Below are 22,742 nucleotides of genomic sequence, written 5' to 3' on the forward strand. Positions count from 1 at the left end.
AGCTGTGCAACCCATGGAAAAACGAAATGACCTTCAGATTAATTAGCTAAATCTGTGACACTACACATATGTGGATCTTTTAAAAAGAGTTGCATTCGGTCAAAGTACCTAATTTTTCGAATTTAATAGATATTTTTCATTTTTGAACATCAAATTACTCGAAATCGGCGCATTATAAGAGAAAATAAGAGGAATACTTTTATTTAAGAAAACGTTCAATTATTCATTACATAGCGTCAAAATTAGTTTCAAACGATGGGTTCTTTGAATTTTTGCTATTTTTATTACCATAATGGTCATAATCAGAAAATTGGAAGGCGTGGATGATATTTTAAGTTCGAAAAATATTTATCAAAAAATTAAAAACTGCAATTCCGAAATTGATATCATTCGATATCATTTGTGAGATATAGAACTCAAAATATGATTTTTTTATGATTTTTCAACATGTATCTTTTAAGCCGAGCCTATTCGGAAAATGGTAAATGAAAATATTTATATAAGTCGAGACTCACCCTGTATACTATATTTATTGGCCATGTTTGTTTAACAAATACAGGGTATTCTATATGTATTTTGTTCGTTTCCTCTTGAGATAATAACAAGCGAACCACACCGTATATTTTCTTCATGTTGGGCAAACTTGTTTCTTATGCGGAGGAGCGGAGGTCAAATAAAACACTCAATAACCGCAAGGAAAATCCTGGTGTGGGTTGACGAAAAAGTTTTGAACCATTGCATTGTATCCTTGAAACAGCACTCTGTATATCGAAATATCGAAAATTCGTTTTCATATTTGGAAAGGGTAAAAATAATTCACAGAAACGTGTGCTTCATACATTTTTGCGTAGACAGTTTCACTGCAGTGATTTTCAATTCAAAAGGGAAATTTTTGAGAACTTTATAACCAAAAACATACACTCAAAAATAAATCAACAGAAATTTTAATCCATAATTATTTCAAAACTACGGATCGTCGAATACACCTGTTTCCCTTTTTATAGTTACCAACTAACGCGTTGTTTATTTTGCTGGTACTCACTTTAGATCAAAAAAACAATTAACGTGTAATGTACGTACATAATTCAGAATTGATATTGCTTTGTATTCTTTTCGAATGTTTCACTAAAATAATTGATGAAGAGTCAGACCGATTTCATTCTATTTTGAAAAATTATGTACAGCCTACATCTTTAAAAAAAAACAATCAAACAAAATAAACATTTTCCAAAATAGGATGAAATCGGCATGATTCTCCTCTATTATTTCACCTTTTTCAATAACAATTTCGAATTATATATATGCCGTCAATTTCGTTTCTTCAAATCACAAGTAACCCGTAAAATGAACAATGGGTTAGTTTCCAACTATAAACAGTGAATCCAATATATTTGATTATCAATTAGTAATTTCAAAATAAAGGATTCAATATCAATGTCACTTATGACCAATTTCTGGTATCGAGGATATCGAAAACTTCACTTATCTGCGCAAAAATGTAACTTCATTCAAGTTTTATTTCCTATTCTCATATATGCAAACGGATTTTCAAAATTTCGATATAGGTAGAGGCTGTTTAATTTTTTGTTTACTCGGATTTTTTGTGTGCTTATTAGGTAATTCATTCGAGCTTTGAATGGAAACATGTGTGCCAAATATGAAGAAAGTGTACAGTATGGTTCGCTTGTTATGATCTCAGGACGAAATAAAAAATATTCATAAAACACCTTGTATCTCTCTTACAACGACAGTCAAGACCAATAGATGTAGAATATTGTATATCTGGAACCACCTCGGTAACCTCTAATATTCGCCTTTTGAGTATTCCTGTCTTCCTGTTCCAGGATTAATGGGAATAAATTTGGATATAGCTTTATCAGAGACACACTGTATAAAGTTATCCGTCTAAACTATATCCGACTGTGCCTCCTTCGAAGTGGGGAACAAGTTCAAGCGTTTGAATTCGCTTGGTGGATAGCGCTGCTCCCAAGGCTGAGCAGTTTAATAACAGAAAAATACATTCGGAATCGTAGAAAACGAGTATTCAGAAAAATGGTTCCAGTTTTTCACCGAGCATTCCGACTATTTCATGAAATTTTTACCGTATACTCTTCTGCCTACCGGTGCGTTATACTCGGACAGCCGTTTCGCCATAAAAGGTCCTAAAAAAGTTGGTAACGACGTCCCAAGACAACAGCAGGTGATCGTTCGAGGTCGCGTCCGCGCCGTGAAATGAATCAATTAATTGCAATTTATTCACTTCTTCAGTGCGGTTAGAGGTGTCCCAAATACATACCGGAATGACAAAAATACGGTTACGTAACGAAAGTGCACAACGCGGACCACCTAACGCCAACTGGAGATTATACAGAGGCGGGCAACCGTAAGGTGACTGATCGTGTAAAAACTGGACTGTTAAATTTTTAATTGACCGCTGAATGCTTAAAATGGATGCTCTAAGACGATCCGGATGTAGCATTAATTAATACCTGAGTTCTTTGGATTATAACATTCAGCGGATTACTGAATTTGATCAAACAAACACATACATCGATGAGGATTATTTCCGCTTGTTTGAATAGAACAGGTGAAATTATACAGGATTGATGGTAGTAGGCTCAGTACCTCAAAATAAGACAAAAAGTTCCTATGGGGTAATGCGCAGAAACGCTTTGTTTAATAGTTACGTTGCTTCAAAGATGAAGATTTAGTTATGGATTTATTGAATTTTTTTCAGAGGGACAGGGATGAACAAATGAAATTTTGCAATGATATTTTTCTAGTGAAGCTGCATCTAGAATTGAATCATACACGGATTCCCTAGAGCTACACAGGGGTGAAATCAGCAACACTTTTTAATTTTCTACCTTAACTTTTCATAGGCTCATAAAAAAATATGTATTGAAATGTATGGAAACTTCATTCGCAACTGTGACCGTAAAAGAATAAATTTGATCCTTTGGTCTGTTTTTGAACATCACATCGGCATATTCCACATTTGAAAATTTTTTGGCACAAATCAAGTAGAGAAAGATTTCTTTCAGTCTGCCACTAAAGTGAAACATTAATTTTTTTCAATAAAAACCTTATGTTGATTTTACATATTTCTGTCTCATATTTTTTTCTGATTCAGAATATATAAGTTGTGTCTTCATGTGTTCTTCAAAAAAATACTCAAAAACTGTTCGGTCAAGATGGCAGATCATTTTCTTTGAAGATCACTTTCATTCGAGATATAGTCATTGCCACGTCTACTTCATATTTACGTATACTGGTACTAGCACAGTCGTCTTTATTATTTGCGAAGGTGTTTGAAAATACTGTGTTACTAGTATTAACATTATATACCAGTTGAAAAGGTTTCGGAACATAGTCAGTTGAATACAGGTTTATAAAATTTCCTCAAAGTGATGCACTACATATTGGAAAATTTTTCATTTTTTCAAATGGAAGTTTATTTTTAGTGAAATACTACCAATTTGATTATAGAAATTTAGTAAACAATAAAGTTTTTGAATGAAATTGCCCTTTCAATGCATTATTTTGGATGATGATATTCAAAGCCTTTCTAGCTAAGAGGGATGAGTGAAAAATTCAGTTTCAGTTGCATCTCTATTCGAAAAATACCTGTGCCAAATTTCATTTGTTCATTTTGGTCCTACTTCGAAAAAAGTCATACCTCCATGGAAACTTTTCGTCCCATTCTGAGGTTTTCAACCTTTATCCAAATTCATTCCCATTAATCTTGGGACAGCCTGTATAAGTGACATCTAGAGACAGAAGACAAAGTGAAAAATCCAGTGAGATGAGGGGGTCCAAGCACTCCTCGATCGAAAATTTTTTCGATTTGTCCAAAAATTTAGATTCGATCTGATTGAAATAAAAGCTGCATTTCAGAATATTTTCGAAAATTGATTTTCTTCCGAAAGTTCTTTTTTTCAGTTCATTGTCAGGCAACAATTTTTTCTACTTGATTTGCTCCTGACAAATAAGTGCAAGCAAATCGGTTATTTCAATATTTTAATTGATTTTGTTCCAGAGATTGGGAGTGACAACACTAAAAAGTTTCAGAAAATACCTATATTCCATTCTCTCTCATGAAAGCAGTCGGCTGGCCATAGAAATTTGACACATTCCACACTGAATGGAAATGCGTATATTATGCTTTTTCGTATCTTCTGAAACTCTTGAGGGTTTTCACACCGAGTCTCCGAATCAAAATCAATTTAAAAATTGACATCATTAATTTGCTCCTACGTAAATTCTTGCACTAATTTGTCAGGAGCAAATCAGAAAAAATTGTTGCCTGACAATGAACGAAAAATGGAACTTGATGATGATGATGATGATAACTTCGTAACGTTTCGGAGTTTCTCAATTGACAATTGTCAATACACGGGTTTTAAATCAGCGCTGTGTTGTTTTCTACGTAAAAGTCTCAGTAATTACTTATTGAAACACTTCACATCTGACTGTTGAAATTTTAAATGATAGGAACATGTTTTTATAATTTATATGAATAGCAGATATTGGTCAGCATTCTCTGATGGAAAAGGAGCTTGATACAAATTATATGTATATTCTTTTTAAATTTTCATAAAGGTAAAGAAATAATTCGTATTGTTACGAATAGTTTGTTCGGGTCAAACTCTTTTTTCTTTCAGTTTTGAAATAGTGAAAAAAAATTCGACACACTCCCTAATATTCGAGACACTTTTATTTTTGAGAACGGATAATTCATTACATTTTATACAAAACAGGTCAGAACTACATAGCCAGCTTCACATTCAGAACACTTTCTGATATTTTTTTTATACAAGAAGTCGAAATTGATGCTATCAAATATTTAATCAGAATAACCAGGTGCAGAAATTATTCATTCTACTGCAATAAACATTCCAGGATGAACGCACTTGATGAAAACTTTCAAGGTATGTTTATGTAAAATAAGAGCCGGTAGTCATATATATTTCATTAATACTTCATTGATTTATGAGTTGACTCTGAGAAACTGAATAGATTGTAAACTGATGCCTAAACAAAATCTTGCGTTTTGCAATATTATATTTTTTATTTATTGCTACTCGAAAAAAAAATACTTATATTTTCCAAAATGACCAAATATTTATTAGTGAAAGTTACTTTCAATTGTTGGTTTCTTTGAATTTCTAGTATATTTATTGTACATAATGCTCATAATGAAGGACGTGGGAGATGTAGATAAATTTGATGTTCGGAAAAGATTCATCAAAGCAATGAAAAAGTATATTTCGAAAATCATTTCTTTCGATAGAATCGTTTTTGAGATATCACTCAAAATCATATTTTTTACGGATTTTCAACGGCCTGTACCGTTTCCACCGTGCCGAATTAGAAAAAAAGGTAAATAAAAAGTGTTTCTTTCGACCTCAGCAATCTTTTCTCAGAATAAATGTACAAGTCTAACACTGCCTGTTTATTCATTCTGTGATGGAATGATCTGTTTTGTAGCGGATTGAGAATCTTTCTAACCCGACGAAATAATTAGTATTTAAACTGCATTCATACAGCAATGAAATTCGAAATGCTCATTCTTGAATTATTGATTGAAAATGAATCGAAATTGATACCAGGATCCGTCAATCGAGCTGGCGGAACCGGGTATAGGTGTACAATGTTGAATTATTCAAGGATTTTGGAAGCAGCGATGTTTGATTCTGTATGAATATTTCTCTTCGGTTTGACATACTCCATAACGAGCTGCAGCTGCATCATTGGTTACGCCAATGGTTTTTTGTGTTCCAGTCGAGATAAAAACTTTCCCTTCCAAATACATTCGATTCGGTATTTCTCACTTCCTCGAAACGCCACTGAGATGGAACAAACCTTCTTCCTACGCGCATATAACAGTACCATGCGTTCAAATTAGTGGATAAATTGTTGAGTGGGCACATATGAATACGGTACTTTCGCTACTGCAATGATTACCTTCATTTTCCTTTCGGAATGTTCGAAATATTATTACCTACCGGAGTATGTAATAAAACGTGGGCTCAAACAGTCCAGCACACCTCATAATTTAAAGAAATACACTCGCCGACAGGTCAGGTGGTTTTACAATAAACTTGGGTTCCATTCATGTTTCATACATATTGCCGTTTTATTTCATCATGCTTTTGGTAGATTATTCGGAATTCTACAAGAAATGATTTTGTTTTTAGGTTGGAATGCATTTGTGCATAATGCTATTGATACACTTTGGTGGAAAAACCTAAGAAATAATTTGTATCGATGTTAGAAAATTATTTCTGGAAATTATCGGAATTACACAGTACAAAACCCTTGAAATATTATTAAATAATTATAAGACGATATCTACTTCCAAGTTTGACACGAATACTTTTTTCCACATTTTCCATTAACAGGCCGAATTACGAAAAGTCAAAGTAATAGGGAATTTAAAGAAAAAGCATTTGTGGATTTATCTGCAGCATACCATATGATGCACTATGGAAGGATGGTTTGATTTTCAAACTTTGTACACATCTGATATTTGAAAAGATGGTTCGTTTACTAGGAAACATGCTGTCAGATATTGGGTTCCGAGTTTTTGTTGATGAAAAGTTGTAATTTCAAAATATCCAACAACGGTCTTCCACAAAAATCAGATCTCTACTTTTCAATTTATATCTGTGTGATAATATCCCTTCTACTTTTTCTGAGATATTTATACACGCTGATTTCATACCCCTTGCAATCCGTCATTCTGATTTTAAATGCATAGAGAGTAATCTATCTACAGATTTAGAAATACAACCTATACTTCATTCACTTTTATTTCAGCAGTCGGTTGGCCATGGAAATTTGACACATTTCACTCTGTATAGTAAGAAAATGTGGGGTTATGAAGCTTGTCAAAACATTTTTGGGTTTTAAATCAACGCTATGTTGCCCGTTCTACGTAAAAGTTTCTGTTATTACGTATTTTATCACAATGACGAATCTCTTCTGAAAATATGTGACGAACATAACTGAAGTTTATACAAACTGATTGAAGTCATACCAAATCCAGTTATTTGCATGGAAAATACAAGAGATCAGTATAATAGCTTGAGGACAGTTAATGTTTGTTATCTTCTTTGGCTTACATCATTTGTAGATTTCAAAAATATTAACTCGAAGATGAAATGCATATGATGCAGTGGTTGGGAATGGGTATCTGCCGAAGGAATTAACAGATAATTACAAGAATGTTAAATTCTTCAACAAAAATCATCTTGCATCAATATAAGTAAAATGAATTGAAGGAAGTTTCAAGTTAAGATGAACTTCACATGAATAAACAAGTTACAGGGCAACTTGCGCGTATTTGTGGCTATTCATCTTAATACATTGATGTAATAATAATAATTACATTTAGATATTTATTAGTACTTTAAGACATTTACATTGTATAGGACAAGTCAAATGAAAAATAGAAAAATCCATTTTAGGGAACTTCTCCGATGACATTTATCGATAATCCTGTAGTAAACTTTTCGGATTAATTCACTCAGACATAAAATTCTCAAATGACACCACTTTTTTGGGTCTCCCAATAAAAGGAAATTCTTTGTCATCCTCTTCATTCACAATCTTTCTGATTGTGGGAATATTCAGCTGAAATTTAAGTCTTTTAGATTCAGATGAATCATTATATATTTACAGTCCCTGGCCAGTTTATTAGACGCACTGAGGATTTTTTTTATATTTACTGGTATTGCCGGAGGAAAAAGCAGAATATTTGAATTTCATTTCCACAGAATGTCAGTTTTATCTACGACTCTCATTAAATTGTTCTATTTGGCATTTATTTTTGATGTTGTAGTATTAGTACTTAAGTATGAATCAGTACTATGTTTTCCAGTGGACGTCTTGCATTCTGCAGGTTGGACGTTATTTCGATAATCCACATATGAAATCATTATCTTCGAATGCAGCAAACCGAACAATTCTGCATTGATAGTATGAAGCTCTCATAGCTACACAGGGTGGCTCAGCAAAATATTAGAATTTCATGTTTAATCATCAATAAATCAATATTTTTTATTGAATATGATATATTATATGTGAAAACCATTTACAGATGAAGTATATGTAACATAAACATTCAATTTAATAATTCAATATTGAGATTTTGCATCGAATCAATGCGTCTAATAATATGGCCAGGGACTGTATATTCTCTTACATTGAATATGTTCGCTACCGTCTGACGTATTGTGGATTTTAGAATATCAGGGTAGAACTATTTGAATAAGCGGACCTGAATTCTAAATAGCACTTTCGGCATTTTCGTAATAAAAATTGATATTAGTTGTGGCAACGGCGTTATGACATTAACGACATTTCATGAGTGCCAACCTAACTTCGTTCTAGTTACAAAAACTTGAGAAAATTATTTCATGGCCAACCGACTGCTAAAATAAATATGAATGAAGTATAGGTTTCGTGTTTCAATTTGAATAATCATCAAAAATATAGAAAATTGTGTGTGGTTTTCGGTTATTCTTTTTGAAAGTTAATGTTGACGACAGACCTAGCTTAGTTTATTTTAGGCTGCTGAATATTATTGCCCCCGTTTTGGTTAATAGTGTTTATGTGCAGAAAATTGAAGCTAAATCTTTCAATGAGAATTATAACTGGAACTATTCCTAGATCTTTACTTTTTCAAGAGTTGCCAGTTCTTTAAAACATTGTACCGCCCTATGTTCGTAGACAGACTGCTGTTATAAATTCTTGAAATAAACTTCACTTCTATCCCGACTCATTTCCAATTTTGTCCTATATTCCTGAAAATACCATTCCATTACTGAAGTCGCGTAAACATCTATGGTCCAACTCTATATGGAATACGTTATGGAGAGTAGAGAGAAGGAGAACGATCGCTGCTTTGAGACCATAGATATTTTGTCCCCTAAAATATGTACCAATAGGGTAGTTCATGTTTTTGCCAATAGGCGCGCTGGCGATCACGGGATGACGAAATTTTTATTTATAAACTAGTTGAAGTTGCCTCAGTGAACTGTCTTCCTGGTGACAGATGATTAGAATAATATTATTATTTTCGATTTTTGATAAGAGAACAACATATGACCATGGTGAAATGCGTGCGCTAGTGTAAGAGTGTTTTGTGATCGGAAAGAAAAGGAGAAGAGATAACATTTTGGAGTGCATTTTTGAGAGAAAATTGGAAAAAACCTTACATCAAGAATCGATTCGGAATCAATTTGTGTGTCTAGAGCACTTTTGCGATGAAGATATCAAAAAATGATGATGGATTCATTATAAACGAAATCGAAGTTGTCATCCCTCGTGAGAAGTGGACTCTTCTGAATAAGAATATCTAATCAATGAAACTACATGGTTCAGAAGTGGCTATTCTTGAAGAATTTTGTTGGCATAATATAATCTATGGTCAAAAACAGTTGAAAACAGAAATCTACTCTAATAACGTCCAGTTTCATAATCAAATTTAAAGTCACTTTAAGCTTAAAGCTTCCTTTAGTGTCATTTTTAGTAGAGTTAAAGGAAGCTTTAAAATAAAAGCGACTTTAGGTTTGATTATGAGACCGGCCGTTAGTGATAAATCTGAGATTGTTACCTCTTTTGTTGTCTTGATATGTTCTACTCCTCTACTCCAATTTGAAGATTACATTTAACCAACAAACATATCCTGTTTGCAATAAACAATGATGAACATATTATGTGGGTATCAGTTTTTTGAGTTTCATTGATTTCGTCATTTATTATGAATGAATAAATAAAGCTGATTACTTGGTCCCCTTTATAATGTGAATTCTATTTCATTGCATATAAATCAGAAAATTCATATTTATTATAGATTTCAAGAAACGTATTTGAAAAATCATCAGAAAAAACTACGATGACACATAACCTAAAATAAAATGAAGGTTGAATTGACGCTTAAATCCCCACCCCTTATCGATAAACGTAGCGATCGCAGCGACTCCTATGTTCCAAGTTTTTGGAGATACATTTTTAGTACGGCGATCGTTCTCCTTCTCTCTAGTCTCCATAGAATATGTGAACTATTTACAATCAATAATTAGCTACTGATCCCTCGAATCCTGGTTTTGATCTTCCCAGGAAAATATGGTGTATTCTGAATCGCATAAGAACAGTTCATGGACGTTGCAATAGTGTGCTTTTCCGATGGAATTCAGTTGAAATAAGTAGTTGTGAATGTGGGGAACCGGAAGAAACCATAAATCATCTGGTTAATCATTGTCCCAATTATGAATTTCAGAAGGGTTTTAGGGCTATTCATGCAGTTTTCGAATTTTTTTTGAATTGGGTGGTGAATTAAGGTCAATCTGACATATTGAATTCAATTTTATCATTTCATATTTTTCTGCTTTTGTTTAATTCTCTTTGTCACATTTTCTGGTAACTTGTAGAAGACCCCTTATTCCTCGAGAAAAGGATCATTTTTTGCTCTGAGGGATGGATTTCAATATCAAATATTTCAGCTTATTATGTGAACAGTTTCATTTCTTACAATTTCCTTCAATCACGGGGAGAAAAGGTCACAAAATCCAGTACTCTGTTCAAGTAACACATCCTGTACAAAAAAAAACAATGAATGAATTTTCAAGATGTTATTCCAAAAAATGGAACTTTTTGAAATTATCTTATGATGACACCCCTTCTTCCTCATGAAACACATCTCGAATTCACTTCTTCGAATTATGCATGACTCAGTTTGAGCTGAATAATCTGGTGAATAGAAGATGGGATATTTCGCATACCACCCTGCAAGGATCCCGCAGATAATTCTCACCGATGAATATGGAGATTAGCCCAATCGACAACTCATCTGCGAGTTCTACTTACGAGGTCGATGGAGTACTGTCAGTCGACAAGCCGCCTGTGCACAGACCTGCCCACATTCAGAAATACTTTACCTACATGTGTGTTCTACGGAACGGCACCTACCAGTTCCCACGACTGATTTGCGGATTTGCACATTGATACCTTACCTATTTTTCAGATTAACACACCTTGTGTCGGCTTTTTTCGCAAGACTCTCGTATCGTTCCAGCTTCTTCACATAGACGATTGATTTTCGATCGATCATGGTAGGAAAATTGATTTCAGAGGCTTGAATCGAGTGTTAACGGAACCGTCATTCGTTTATACGTGCCTCGGTGTCGCTGAGGTGATACTTTATTCCAGTTAGATGTCAATATCCTGAATAGTTACATTGGATCTTACAATTTATTGCGTTGAGGTTATTCGACAGAATGATAAACTTTCGAGTTTTAGGTATAGACAATAGTTTGGAAACCCAAAGACAATTCGGGATTCACTTGAGAGTGTCGAATTGATATGAGAGTCCATGTGGAGTACCCATACTGAAAATCATTAGCTTTGTTTTAAGGATACATGGTTCTAATGAACACTAATATTCGAACCACCTACCTAATTCACTAGTAAAATCTAGCAGATTTGGTAAAAATTTATTTGACATCAGCAAATGACAGTTATTGTCACGGATACTCGTGTTTTCATCAAATTCTGTATTCCTAAAATTGATTCAATCGTCCCTCTCTCTAATGTTGGTATCTTAGTGACGAACAGCCAGACGAAAAGAGTTTTTGGACGAAAAGTGTATGCGGATGATAAGTACTTGCCTTCAAAAATAGTCCACTTTCCGTTCGAAAATTAGTACGTAGAATGAAATTTTTTTGTTTGGGTCGACAAGAAAAACATTTTCGCAGAGGATAGATTTTTTGGACCAGCGAATAGCTCTTCTATGAGTTTTTTAATGATTGTCCAATCATTCTTGGATACTCGGTATAACCTGGAAAATTTCTTAAGCCGAAGCAACTACTCTTCTTAGACAACACAATATATTCCTGTTCGAAAAAAACTTCCTACGTTTGGCTATGAAATTTTGAAAGACAGAATATTGAATTGCCCCAATTTTTCGAACATAGAAAACGTATGAAAAAAGTTTCCGGACTTCTTCTCAAGCTTTTGTTAAATCTGCGAATATGAAGGAAAGAAGGGTAATATTATACAGGGTGAGTCTTTGACTAGTACAAATATCTTTACAGTAGATTATTGAAGTTAAAAGAAACACTTTTTCCTTTGTTATTCTTCCCGAATCGGCTCGGTTTTGAAGAAACAGACTGTTGAAAAACCATAAGAAATTTTATTTATAGTTTTATCACACAAACGGTTTTAACGAATGAAATGATTTTCCGAATATAGTTTTTCATTTATATGATGAATCTTTTGCGAATACAAAATATCACTCACATCTTCTAGTTTTCTCATCATGACCATTACGAAACATAAGAATAACAAAAATTCAAAGAACTCAACTATTGTGACTAAGTTGTAGGTACGCTATCTAATAAATATTTAAGCGTTTTTTAAAATAAAAGTATTCTTCATATTTTCACGTATAATGCGCCGGCGAGTAATTTGATGTTCAAAAATTAAAAAGTATCCGTGAAATTTGAAAAATTGGATACTTTGGCTAAATAAAACTCTGTTGTGTCACAGAGTTAACTAGTTATTTTGAAGGTAATTCTGTTTTTCCAGGGGTGGCACAGCTCATAATGAAAACATAAAACGGCTATATCTTTTTATCAGGGCCGAATCGGAAAAAATGGTATAGGAAAAAGTGTTTTTTTTTTTACCTCAAGAATCTACTTTTGAAATAAATGTACGAGTCAAAGATTCACCGTGTATATCGAACACAAGTTTTTGACAAGTAAACATCGTTATTTGGATCCAGTTACCTAGATCGATAATCCTATTAACATTGAAAATTGTAAGAAATTTCTCATGCCTCTGGTAGAAAACCCTCAATATTTTTGGGTTGACTAGTTCGACCGAAGTCTCCTATTAAGTCTATGTTTATTGGTTATTGCATGGCTTCAGGAGGGATTATTTTTGTAGAGGTTCACAAAACCTGATCTAAGAAACCCTCTAATCCAATAGAGAGAAAACATTTTTCCTGAGAGCGAAGCAGCGTTGTTCGATTTCACTAACAGGATGGACGACCGCTCTGATAATGAATGAATAGGGAATACTCCTTCTGACGAAAATGGTTGAGGCTCGCCAGTGAGTACGCGCCTTATGATAGCTGTAAATAAACAGCTGTTATTTTATAAACAAGCCATTGTTTTTTTATTTTCTAGTAGGCGCTGTTGCCAAATCATAAACTAGAAACGAAGCGATTCAAATTGTAAATCCTCATATTTGAAGAATGATTTTGAATAGTTTCCGCGGTGCATTTGAAAAATTCATGAATGAAACTCATAATTATTCAGTTTAAACTTGCATATGGTGTAATAACGCAAATTGAGGAGAATTCCCCATTCGAAGAAACGCGCATACGCTTTTGTTTTAACGACGATGTTTTTCTCATTTTTTTTTCCAAACTCTCATTGTTATAACACAATTTTTTCCGACTTTGTCATCACCGAGTATTATAGATATGATTCCGAACGCACTGGGTTTCATGAAATATACGTATAAATCAAAGTTATCACCATACGCTGTAAAAAAAACTGCTGTCAGCGTATTAGTGCCCCATTATTTGACTAATGGATTCAACGAAAAAATGTCGGACTGCTAATTCTTTCATGATTGCATGTCACACGCGATACTCTATAGAAACGTTCTGAAGAATTCAGTTCGGGATTCTTCATTTTATCTGACTTGACTCTCTTTTCGTCATTTATCAGGTAAAAGCTGACCAATTAACAAGCTCGTCACAGGCTATTCTGGCATAAAAAGTTAGGGTTGTCATTTATAACAACTCAAATAGTCTCCAAAAGGCAAACTACTCAATTATAAAGGGTTTCTCAACAAAAACTTTGTCTTTCTGTTGTCTTGCCGCCACTACATGGCAGTTTTAACATTTCGTTTTTTGACATATGTACAGGGTGGGCAAAATTGGTGATACCTGAACTACAACTTTTTAACCCATCGAGATAGAGAAAAATTAATGTGCCATTCATGTCGTCTTTTTTCGAGACACCAATAATGCCATCAACTGCATTCCTCTATCTTCCTTCGTTTTTGAGTTATAGGCCAAAATTTTAATTTGGGCGATTTCAACTTTGGTCATTATCTCCGTTTTTGTTTGTGCTAGGAAGTTGAAATGAAAACATTACACAGACACTTTTTTTATAGCAATCCAGTGGCGTACTATCATTTTTTCCTACATGTTTATTTACTGAGCTACAGCTGTTTTTTCTTATGAAAACAGTTTAAAATGACTTAGCAAGAATCGCCATTTTTTTTACCGTTTCAGAAATATATCCATACATCACCCTCAGCCTTTGTAAGTCATTTTAAACTACTGTTTTCCTAAGAAAAAACACAACTTTATGTTACAGCTCAGCAAATATACCTTTTGGAAATAATCATAGTACGCCACTGGACTACTATAAAAAAATGTTTGTATAGTGTTTTCATTTCAACATCCTGGTTTAAACAGAAACGGAGATAATGACCAAAGTTGAATTTTTAATTTTGATCTTCAACTCGAAAACAAAAGTCGATTAAGGAAAGCAGGTGATGGCCATGCATTTTCCTTTATCTCGTTGGGAAGAAAAAGCTGTAGTTCATGTATCACCAATTTTTCCCACCCTGTAAAGTAGAAACTCGATATCTCTTCCATATTATAATAATAAAACAGAAAATTACATTGTTTCTTGGATTACATTAAAATTTCCATGTATAGCTGAATAATTTACTGGCCTACAGCAGATGCTGGGATCGACCATTTCAGGTTTAGGAAGTGTCTGATTGAAATAAAGGTCAATTCTTTCGTTTGGAAGTTTTATTTTGCAGTGGGTTTTGCCCTTCCCTCCTTCCCTATTTAAAAACCTTAGCGGAAAGATTTCTACGTTAAGGAGATGCATTTGTGGACGTGGAATCCTCATCAATGCAGTACGCACTCAAAATAAAAATTGACGGATGCGTTACTATTTATAAAAGGATGGACTATTTCAGTAAGCATCAGTTAGCCAACCCTGAGCTTCATTTTTCAACGAAAAATACGAATAATTAATTATACTTTTCGAACAGATGAAGCGGGTTGGAGAAAATTAGTTTGATTGATGGTAAAATATCGTATGTCCTGTAGCTGCTAAATTATGGTCTCGAATTCTAGAGCACTCTCTATTTCACGGCAATTCGCCCAGCTGGGATCGACCATTTCAATTTTCCTTTCCTTCAATAACTACAACGGTGAAGCCATTATACTTTCGATAATGCAGGCGGTATCGAACGTATGTTCTACATTTTTTATTGTGGCGAAGAGAAGCAAAGTGATGAGAACTGCCCTAGGCGTGGCATCATAGGCACGAAGATCTGAGTGCGCTGCAAAAATTAGAACATTGCCGCAAAGTGGAGCAAATCGTAATGCACGCTTAGCTAGGAAACGCCCTGGATGTAATATCCTGCGAGAAATCACGATATCTTTAAGGTAAGTTGTAAGCATCGTAAATTCGTTTAATAAAGCATGTGATTGACTAATATAAAGCAATCTTGACACAAATGGTATATTATGAAACAAGTGTAAAAAAGGCTTTAAAACATTTGTTGAGGACCCTCTGATACGCGTCGTGCCCTCAAATTCACTGCGTTTTGAGTGCTAGCCTTGTTCAGACTAGAGACTAAAGGCAGAAACACATTATTGAAACGCGACGCGACCCGATGAAACGTGATGCGTGTTGAGTCGAATCAAATGTATTGTTTTCTATAGACCAGAATCATACTATGAACACCCGAAGCGACGCCACGGGCGTACAATTCACCCGTTCCAGACGCGTCAGCTCGCGTGGCGTTTCCATAATGTGTTTACGCCTTTAGTTTAGTCGAGTAGCGAGTGTGAAGACCAAGAATTTATATAAGTTGTGTTTTAATGGATTTAACGTCCGAAGGTGACAAAAACCAATTATTTAATTGCCGACAGTTTCGGCATGATATTATCATCATCAGGGCTCTGGAATGAGTGGCAGAATGAGTTGAGTAAGAGCTGTCCAACATTCGTTGGACACTTTACATCGGTTTGACTTTGAAAGGGTGGAGGTAATAGGAAGGCAGAGCATATTAAAGAAACGACTCTTACATGAAATAATTACCATACATAATGAAGAAAACGCTTTGAACAAAAGATCGGATATAGAAGACTTAAACTAAGCATATTTCAATTTATTAGAGCGGTTGAAAGTTATAACCTAGTATTTTATATCAGTAAAAACAATATTTTCATAAATTTTATATTTTTAAATTAAAGGAAAAAAGAAGAATAATAGAGAAATTACTACCACTCCGAAAATGAAAATTCTATGTATGTCCTTCACCGTACGTTTCTATAGATTTCTCTCACCACATGTGAATTTTCTTGCATAATAGTTTATCGTTTATGAATTTGTAAACAAGGGTTCCATGTTCGATGTTCACAGTCCATTTCCAAATATTTCATTAATTAGACTAGGAAAACCAAAACTTAGTTGTAAGTACCAATTATATAAAGATGAACCCTTGAGTTCCTAGTTTTTTGTATGTGATTTCTTACTGGTTTTTTTTCTTGACCTTCGTGGATAACTATTGTACTTTTGTTTTGTATGTTTGAATCATTGTTATTTGTATATCTTAAACTGTTTATGCAAATGCTGCCAGGATGTTTGATAATATGTGCCTTTCATTTCAGAGCCCTGATGATGATAATAAAAGTTATGGAAACTGTCGGCAATTAAATAATTGGTTTTTGTCATCTTCGGACCTTAATCCTATTAAAACACAACTTATATATTGAAACAACAGGTCATCATAACCAAAATCACGTATAGTACCAAGAATTTAGTCGAGTAAATCAGTATCGGGTGTTTGAGTTACTAAATTACTCGTTGCCTTACTTGTACAGACTTTTACGGACTAGTCTAGGACTTTTACAGACTAGTCTAGTCTGTACAATGCTTTATACAGAGTAGGAAATTGGAAAGGAAACAGCGGTTCCGTAAGTCGGTAGAACCGAATTATTTGAAAACGCCCCGACAAGTCGATTCTTTATTCCAGGGGGACAAATTCAACCCCAAACCCTACACCTAAAGGGGTATTTGAATGATCGAGTGCTTGTTTAACGTATCCAAATCAACTCGTTTTCTATTGATAATTTAGAATATCCTCATATTCCGAGTCTCTTAAATAACTGACAGTTCCCTCTAAAACGATTAGCGATCATTACCGATGCTTGCTTGCAAAAATTATAACCTACACAAATTTACTACCGTCGATTAGACCCTCTTCGTCCTAGAGAAAGGCTCAAAGCTCAAAGAGTTTGTGGCCGCCAACAGACCTCACTTGTCAGTGATATATGAACTCAGTTAATAATTGAAGGATGTTAAATTAAATTAACTAATGAATCTGTATGTTCTTAATTTATACCGAGTTTCCCTTAGGGTTTTAGCTGATACACATGGGGTCCCTGGAGTAACTATACATACTCTAATCAGAGATAGAGTACGAGTATAAGACTATCTGAGTACGTATTATGACTTTCCCAGGAAAGCCAGAGGAGGATTTTCGTAAGTCGTTGAAATACTGAGACCATCATGGAAGCTAAACTCGTCGACATTGACTCATTTTGGGGTCGAGTCAGAGAGATGATAATAATTTGCTAATATATGAAGTCATTCTCTCCCCCCACCCCTCTCTCTCTCTCTCAAAATTACCCTGTAGCTTTCTGAGCAGAGCCAGAAATTTTTTAGTCAATCCGTACTCTTTTAGTCTTACTCAATTTCTGATTAGAGTATGTATATTGTGTCCTCTGTGTCCCATTTTGGTTGAGACTGCACTTTATCTCAACTATTATTAAAGATAGAGACATGGAGTTTTCGCTACACTGTATCACACTTTTGTAAAACTTTCAAAGCCACAAACAAAAATATTCTGTTATAACTTCCTTTATTTCTGAAATACAGGGCGAAAACGAAAATGTTCACTTTTGAAGAACTTATTATTTCTCAGGCCCTGTATGAAATGGAATCTGCTCATGATAGATATTTTTACATGAAAGTCAATGGCTTAGTTTGTGCCCAATCTTCAAAACAGTGCTCTAAAAATTTTTTTGATGAAGCCACTGACTTTTATGTAAAAATATCTATCACAAGCAGTCTTATAAGAGCCTGAGAAATAATAACATCTCCAAAAGTGAACAATTTCGTTTGCGCTCTGTATTTCAGGAACAAAAGTAGTTGGAATATTTCTGTTTGTTATACCAAAAGTGATACAGGGTCGCGAATACCGCATGTCTCTATCTTTTATAATAGCTGAGACATAGTGCAGTCTCAACCAAAATAGGACACAGTGTACAGGGTGGGCAAATTTCGATGTTTTAGCACTACAGCTTTTAAACCAGTGGAGATAGACAAAATCTGATACCCCATTCTCGGTCTCTTGTTCTGAGAAACTAACAAGAGTAGTAGTCATTTTTGGCCACCTTCTTTTGTTTTCGAGTTATAAGCGAAAATTGGAAAAATGGCGATTTCGAAATAAATTTATATCTCCGCTCTGAAATTAAAACATTATACAGGCACTTTTTTAAGTAGAATCCAGTGGCGTGCTTGCCTTTTCAGCAGGATTTTTAATTACGAAGCTATGACCCAAATTTATGTTTTTTTAAATGAGAACTTTAGATTTCTGTGTGATTTTTCGAAAGCTGAATTTTAACTGATTTCAAAAATATATAACATCATATAACTTGTATCAATATAAAAAATAAAAAATGGTCAAAAACCTTTTTTCTCAATATTTCTATGGTTTCAAGTTTTGATGAGAATAGAAAAATGTAGCATCTTATGATTACCACAGTTTCCTTCTATTAGTCCTTTGATTTCTATGCTCCTTATACTCAATTTCTTCAAGATTCAAATTTTGTGAAAATTGGTAAAAAGCATAAAAAGAATGACATTGCCGGAAGGAGACTGCTCTTGTTATAAGAAGCTCTATTTTTCTGTGTTCGTCAAAAGTTGAAACCATAGAAATATTGAGAAAATAGGTTTTTGACCATTTTCTATTATTTATATCGATACAAGTTATATGATGTTATATATTTTTGAAATCAGTAAAAATTGAGCTTTCAAAAAATCACACAGATATCTAACGTTCTCATTTGAAAAAACATAACTTTGGGTCATAGCTTCGTAATTAAAAATCCTGCTAAAAAGGCAAGCACGCCACTGGATTCTACTTAAAAAAGTGCCTGTATAATGTTTTAATTTCAGAGCTCTACCATCAGTTTTAGCGGAGATATAAATTGATTTCGAAATGGCCATTTTTCCAATTTTCGCTTATAACTCGAAAACAAAAGAAGGTGGCCAGAAAAGACTACTACTCTTGTTAGTTTCTCAGAACAAGAGACCGAGAATGGGGTATAAGATTTCATCTATCTCCACTGGTTCAAAAGCTGTAGTGCTAAAACATCGAAATTTGCCCACCCTGTACACTGTACAGTCACTCCCGGAATACACTGTATAATGGGCAAAACCTTCTGAGACACCTTCATATGGGAGTACAAAGGAGCTCCTGATTATCCTGAGTGTGAACTGGTTCATGATAAAGATTGAGCAATATATTATTACCATGCATATAGGTGTCACTTATGGGGTCTTGTGTTATATGGAATTATTGGGCAGCGCTTACGGTGATGTTATCGTACCTTAGTTTAATGATATGTGAAATAGTAGTTTCAGAACGGTGCCACCCATTTGAACTTGCGGTGGGATTGTATTGATAAGTTCATGTTTTTTGTGTATTAACTTGAAGGGGAAGGATCAATCTGTTTTGCGCCGCAAATTACTCTCTTATGCTCTTTATGTCCAATTTTTTGTGGCCTTCCTAAATATGTAGGTATATGATTTTGCTTTTCTAGAATTACCATAATGTCATGAAAGAGTTTACCTGATCTTATCGATTCCTTATCGTCCTCTGCATCACTGTCGATGTGAGGTATCGATCCAGCAAATTCGAACATGGGACTAGTTTGTATGGATATTTCCTTTCTTGAAACCAAAGGCGTTGGTGAAGGAGCTACACTACACGAACATTGACAGGCACAATCAGGCGAAGACTCATCATTTTTGTCTAAGGGTATGTATTCGTGACATTGCGAACAAGGGAAACTAAGGTCATCCAGGGGAATCCTCTCAATGGCATGTTCGACGGAGACTAGGAGATTCTGAAGAAGCTCTGGCAGTTCCGTACCTTGAGGGAAAAGAACAGTGTGATATACGAGTATAGGAGTATATTCTGGTATAGACTAAGCTTTATTGAAATAGGAAAAAATTTGGATATGTTTTTCTATAGTTAAAAAATGTAGAAATTTAATGGATTTCAAGATTAATATTTTTTTATGTTATAGGTACGTTCGGCAAACGGAAACCTTTGTGCTTCGTTGAGACCCTGAATGAAAGTAGACAGCCTGCTTGCTTTCATTCGACCTTCTGGAGATTATAAAACAACAGAAACATAACATTATTTCGGATTTCTCTCTCCGAAGTTTAAGTAAGCATTCGCTAACCTCTCTTTCTGAACCGAAAACGTTTTAGTTTCCCTTCAATGAGAAAAAAATTATCAGATTCATCCAGACGTGCATGAATTTGTTTGAAAATACGAGTGGGTATTCTATTTTTGAGCTGTTTCGCTCTGGTTCAGCAGAGAGATGGATATCCAAACTGGACATCTAGTCTACACTCTTCACATACATATGATCTTATTATTGGATCTAAGCATTCAACATTTGGTGCACTAACAGAATTCGGACTTATAAACATGAACGCTGCTTCTTTCAGTGTTCTTAATAGGTTAGTTAATAGTTTGGTAAGGGGGTTACATTTCATCCAGCTCCAGAGTTCCAATAAACTCCAGTATCTGATAGGGCTTCAAGGAGGCTATGTCCTCATTCCTCCTGTACTTTACTCGTCCAAGACATTCCTTGCGCAGGCTTGCAATGACAAGACATTCTCTAATCAGGTGAACATGAGTATCCTCCTCTTACCCAGAGAATCTACATTCGTCAGTTTGTGATGAGCCCATTCTCATCATATGCTTCCTAAGAAGCCAGTGAGGAGGCGTATCTTCATTCTTACTCAGATCCAAATAATTTTTGCATCTTGCAGTTTTAAAATTCCTGAGGATTTTATCGGAATGATCCATTCCAGGAGGATTTCTCCAGAATGTTTTGTTTTGCTGGAGTCAAATTTCATCCAGAGACACTTATGTTACTCCTCCATTACACAATAGCGTCCATGTCATAATCCAATTTCTTAAATCGAAATTCATTGCGGTATTTCAGGTCAAAACTCACTTCACTACAATGAAGTTTACTCTTAAGTTCATAACTCACCATCATAATCATCGTACGAAGATAACTCCAAGTCGGAAACCGACATAATATTCGAGCACATGATGTCATCTAAGCAGTTCAAAGGATTTCGGAATTCCGCTATAGTATGGAAGTGCAATTCGTGGTTTTTGCGCCACACCAGCGCAACCTCCAGACCTGGAAGGCTTCTGGTTCTCAAACAGAGATAGCAGTCCTTATTTCTTACGGCTGAAGGGTCCAAAGGACTTAAATGGATCACTATTCCGGAAGCGCCTATGCATAATGGCCATCCTCTGGGCGAACACCCGTCTGTCGCCTTATCCTGAAATAAAACGATAAAAAAATGTTAGTACAACAAGAAAATATACTTATATTGAATAAGAAAATCGTCGGCTTGTTATTAAGATGTTAAAGACTATTTGACTTGTCAAATTTGCAGAATTGCAAGTAAGATGGATTGCCAGAATTTCGATAATATAGATGATATAAGATGAAATATTTCGAAGACAACCAATTACGATCGATGAATTATTCTAGTGTGTGATATTTATAAATGAGTTGATATTCCAGCGTAACTCTGTAAACGTCAACAATCCTACTATCATCCTACTGGGTGATTGTTTAAAAACATCGTTTTAACGTGCCAAAAACTTCTTTTATATCTCAAATGTTTCATGGTATCATTGTTAGGGAAGGCAGCTCTTTATAAAATGATATTTTAGGGTCCAGGAGTTTACAATTCGAACCATATACATATACTAAGAAAACAGAGGGATAATGAAAACGTCCTCAGGAAAATAATTCGGAGTTGTGGATTGCGAATATTATAATGTACAAGAATTTTCGAAAAACTGTTATCACAAGAAGAAGTTTTTTTTGTTCATTTCTCTCGTTTTATTCGACGTAAGAACTTCTTTTTATGTAGATGTGGATAATTGTGATGAAATCAGTAAATAAGTTTTTTCAGGCTATATTAAAAGAAATTCTAAAAGAACAATTTTCTGTGACCATACTTGGTGATACATGATACACACATTTTTCGGAAAGAAAAGAAATAGAAACTTGATATTTTCCAGATTAATTGAGGATCTGAATGCGCCAGTTGAGTTTGCTAATGGGCAAAATCTGCTCCATATGATTTCGGAGTTAGGCAGGGTGTTCCACTGGGAGTACCCATTAAAAGTTTACAGAGAAATATACAGAGTGAGTCTTCGATTCGTACGAATATTTATACAGTAGATTCTTGAGGCCAAAAGAAACACTTCTTTCCTTTTTCATTTTTTCCGAATTGTTTCGGTTTGAAAGATACAGGCTGTTGGAAAACCATGAAAAAAATGTTTTTTTC

At 34.5% G+C, this 22,742-nt stretch overlaps 1 protein-coding gene across 3 annotated transcripts in view; it reads right to left on the bottom strand.

Moving 5' to 3' along the window:
* LOC123310568 overlaps positions 1 to 22,742 on the bottom strand; it is a 449,880-nt gene that overhangs the window by 90,437 nt on the left and 336,701 nt on the right. For all 3 annotated transcript variants that reach the window (XM_044894465.1, XM_044895218.1, XM_044895834.1), the window contains 2 exons: positions 21,419 to 21,719; positions 19,975 to 20,277 (listed from right to left, as the gene is read on the bottom strand). In XM_044894465.1, the coding sequence (XP_044750400.1) occupies positions 19,975 to 20,277; positions 21,419 to 21,719 (604 nt within the window). The remainder of the gene's footprint in view (positions 1 to 19,974; positions 20,278 to 21,418; positions 21,720 to 22,742) is intronic.

This window comes from Coccinella septempunctata, chromosome 1, assembly GCF_907165205.1.
Source record: "Coccinella septempunctata chromosome 1, icCocSept1.1, whole genome shotgun sequence".
Lineage (NCBI taxonomy): Eukaryota > Metazoa > Arthropoda > Insecta > Coleoptera > Coccinellidae > Coccinella > Coccinella septempunctata.